The 4432-nt window shown below is 38.1% G+C and overlaps 1 protein-coding gene across 1 annotated transcript; it reads left to right on the plus strand.

Annotated features, from left to right (window-relative positions):
• Window positions 1–3518: 3518 nt before the first annotated feature.
• LOC106792074 lies at window positions 3519–4085 on the plus strand. Its single transcript, XM_014758196.1, has one exon. The coding sequence runs from the start codon at window positions 3519–3521 to the stop codon at window positions 4083–4085; it is 567 nt and encodes a 188-aa protein (XP_014613682.1).
• The last annotated feature ends 347 nt before the right edge of the window (window positions 4086–4432 follow it).

Raw genomic sequence — 4432 nt, forward strand, 5'->3', positions numbered from 1 at the left:
CGCTTGGTTATTAACGTTCGATTCTTCGTGGGGGAATTATTTTCTTTATAAATTTTATACGTGAAATCGAAGGTGAAATACGTCGACAATACTACGAAGACGTTAATGCTTTTTTCCATATTTAGGGTACAGAACCTCCGACTATCGGCGATTGTCAATCGGAACCTTCGATTACTTCGATCACTGCGGATTTCACTGCACAATTGGCAATTTTAAAAAATCGAGGACCTACAACACAACAATGAATGCAATACTTTAAATGTGCCGTAATTGCGTTGCAGTTTATGTAGGCCGAACGCTCAGGCAACTGGCAATTACACCTTCAAAGTATTTGCAAAATGTTGCCTATTTTCCATGCTTCAGGCCATTTCAACTATGCTAAAATCGTTCAAGTAAATCTTCAAGATATGGTCAATATACACCTGACAATGAACGAAGATGAATACCGAAGGTTCACAACGGAGGGGTATTTTACGGTGCGAACGTCTGACAAAGCTTGGTGCGGTGTGTTGACGGACATGACGATTGAACAAACATTAAACAGGTTCTTCGGTATAGATCTGAAACATGGGAGAGATTTTACATCTAGTGTTATCGCAAGATTCTTATCTGTGATGCCATCGTCATTCTCAATTATTGAGTGCTTGGAGGATTATTGTGGCGTCGCATCATCTACAAGGGAAAAACACGTCGATCTCGCCAATCATTGAATGAAATGAGATGATGATGATATTAAGAAATTCATATTTTGGTTTGGGGAAAATCGTACTTTTGATCCTCGAACTGTCTTGTATTCCTTGTCGACAGGGATTATCGGTATGGTTACTACAGATTGTCATCTAGTATTTGAGAAAGGGAACAAAAGTATGGAATCCATGGTGGGAAAGAGTGTTGCCAAAGTTTCATTGTCTGTGGTAGCAAGCAAAGCGAGAAATCTGACGGCAGCCCAAGTGCAGACTCACGTAACAACGATACGTGTTTGGTCGACTTTGCTGTTGTACTCTTTCAACGTATTTCGCTTCTGTTTCATGGTGACGAAATACAAAAGAAAAGCATTCAAGTTTGAACTTTCACCGTATTATTATCTCGATTCGACGAGTTTGGTCTCATAAGGAATACCGAACTGTACAAAATATTTAAGCCGTACATTTTACAAGCCCAAACTTCGATGCGCAACAAGACCTTTGTCATTGATGGCGGATTCCTCCTGCACAATGTCTGCTGGCTGCATAGAGCATCGTTTAAAATCATATGTGAAATATACCACTCCCACATCACTAGTAAATACGGAGAACATTCTTCGGTCGTCTTTGATGGATATACCGACGAGTATACAGGAATAAAATCGTACGAGAGATACCGCCAACGTCAACGAAATATGACACCAGATATCGAGTTCAACGAGAATACACTCGTTACATTGACCCAAAAAAGATTCTTATCAAATGTGACAAATAAAATGAAACTGGTGCAGATGCTGTCGGAATATTTGCGTACACACGGTCTCAAACGTTAAAGTTGTACAGGAAGATGCGGACGCGCTTATAGTGAGGACAGCGATAGAGCTAAAACAAACTACGGGCTGCGAAGTGGCAGTTGTCGGGAATGACACTGACCTGCTGGTTTTACTTATCAGTTTATCTGATTACAGTCCTCTGTATTTTTATAAGATCACGCTAGGTGGTACAAAAAATACGTTGTTTTATACAGAAGATCATGCACACCAGAGGCCGTATATTTTATTTGCCCACGCATTCGCTGGATGTGACACGACGAGTGCCATGTACGGCAAAGGAAAGAAAAGTATTATTTCCATTCTACAAAAAAACATTCATCTGCAGACTGCTATAAAAATATTTTACAATGCTTCGAGTAAAATAGAGAGTCTGTGTGAATGAGCAGAACAAATAATTGCACATTTATACAGCTTCAAAAATCCGAATCAGTCGCTCAGTGATGCTCGGTATGATAAATTTGCATCGCTGGCCGTGCACATCAACATGATACATCGATTAGCGGCTTTACCTCCAACGCAACCAGTACTGCGAGAACACGTGAAACGCACATTCTATCATGTGGAAACGTGGTTGGGAAACAACTTGGATGCACGGGATTGGGGCTGGAAGCGAACCATCAGAATGATGATTCCTGTCATGAATACTAAGGGTTCAGCGCCCGACAATTTGTTGCAAGTGGTAGGTTCTCCAAAACATTCGAATAGACTAAATAATTCAATGGTGAAACAAGTCGAATGAGTTCATTCTTGAAAATTAAAAATCCAATAATTTTGTAAAATGTGTACCACTTAACGTTTCTCTTGTAAATTAAACAACAACGTTACCTTCGTTATACTTGATTCGAACAAGAAAACAAAAATTAGTACGATATTTGGAAATTTGCTAGACTTTCAATGATTTTTCGAAAAATTCACGAATTTTTCAAGTCTACACTGTTCGACTAATGTTTCGCGAATTTCGAACGAACTATATGAAAAATCATATACATTCTCTGCGCATGCAAATTCTTAATCATTTTCCCTACATGTTCCCTACATGTCTATGTTTAGGTACAATGTGCGTGCACGAAGGATTGCAGGACAATACGATGCACTTGCAGAAAAAGTGGGCAGGTTTGCACTCAAATGTGCAAACACTGTGGAGGACAGCTGTGCTCCAATTTTTCCACAGTCAAAAATTCTGCAAATGTTTCCTTACAGAAAATAAACGACGATGAAGAGGACATCCCCATAAACGAATTTCTCGACATAACCACCGAACCGGAACCTGACGATTATGAGGAATTCGACGACAATGAGCAGGAAGACGACTTCTACATGGAGTATCATTTTGAAGCGATGTAGTATAGATATATTTAGTATTTCATAAAAACTCCGTCTCATCTTATTTTCGTTAACACTAGATTTACCAGACCAGTCATTTTGACTGGTCGTACAATTTCAATTCAAAATTCCTACTACATATAACATTTTATTTCCGAATTGATGTTATGACTTTTGTAGCTATAAGTAGAGAATACATTTTATGAATTTTTTTTTTTTTTATATATGCTGGTAAAAAAATTTTTTTTTTTTTGACATTTATACCAGTACCAGTCAAAATGACTGGTGCATTTTTCTATGAAGAAATGTATGATTTCGGGTGAATCATAAGACCGTTGCATTATATGTAGCACCTATTCGTCTTTTGTTCGTTTATTGTCGGTATTGATCAGATTACAGCGATTACGGTATCCTTACAAAATTTCTACGATCACTTTCTTCGTAAATGCACGAGCAGGAACATTCTTGTTTTGAACGTCGTTCAACACACGAAATAAAATCTAAGTCTAAGCGATCTCCAAGCGTAATCATTTATTTTTACCCGCACAGTGACACAGGTAAGAAACATTTATGTAAATATGGAAATATTCATAAATATACTCTTCAGCAAGTAGTCTACATAAGAAGAAAGTGTCTTACTTTTACCATAAATTTTTACAGCGATCGTCAGCCTTAAAAAATGGCAAAACGAATAAAAGTTTCTACATATTTAGAAAATGTAACCAGCATACCTCTGGAATGTTCAGATGTGGAAAGTGAATTATATGATAGCGACGGCGAATTGTTAGATAGACAAATTGATCCACAAGGCAGTGGTGATAACAGTACTATTATCGAGAGTAGTGATGAAGAAATTCCTGATGAAGACAATATAGATCAGTCAAGTGACAGTGATTGCGAAAATATTCCAAACAAACGTACGAGACGATGCATGCGATTCCCTTCCAGTTCTGATGACAAAGGTGGAAGTAACGTACCAAATCAGCAAACTGAAATTGCTYCAGACGGAACTATTTGGACGAAAATTGGAGAAGGAGGTGTTGCTGGTAAATTACCAGTTCATTGTGCTTTCAAAGATGTACACGGGCCAACAGCACATGCTAAAAGAAACATTATGAACGGGGATCTAAGTAGTGCGTTCCAATTACTGATTGACAACGATATTTTGGAACATATACGAATTTGTACAGAGTTAGAAGCCTCTCGAGTTTTGGGAAAAACTGGACAATTACGCAAGAAAAATTGAAAGCATTTCTTGCAATATTGTACGCACGTTAGGCGTACGAAGGAAATACTTTGAGGCTTCAATATTTGTTGAACAACAAGTGGGGACCATCAGTTTTCTCCAGCACTATGAGTAGACGTAATTTTACTGAGATTCTGCGATACATACGTTTCGACATAAGAAATCAGAGGAGTCAACTTTTGCAAACAGACAAATTCGCTTTAGTCTCAGCAGTTTGGGATAAATTTCTCGAAAATAGTCAAAATTGCTTCAAACTGGGAGCTTATATTACCGTGGATGAGCAATTTTTTCCATCGAAGGMCAGATGCAGATTTACTCAATATATGCCAAACAAACCCCATAAATTT

This window comes from Polistes canadensis, unplaced genomic scaffold (genome assembly GCF_001313835.1).
Source record: "Polistes canadensis isolate GaletaPanama2010 unplaced genomic scaffold, ASM131383v1 scaffold_374, whole genome shotgun sequence".
Taxonomy (NCBI): Eukaryota; Metazoa; Arthropoda; class Insecta; order Hymenoptera; family Vespidae; genus Polistes; species Polistes canadensis.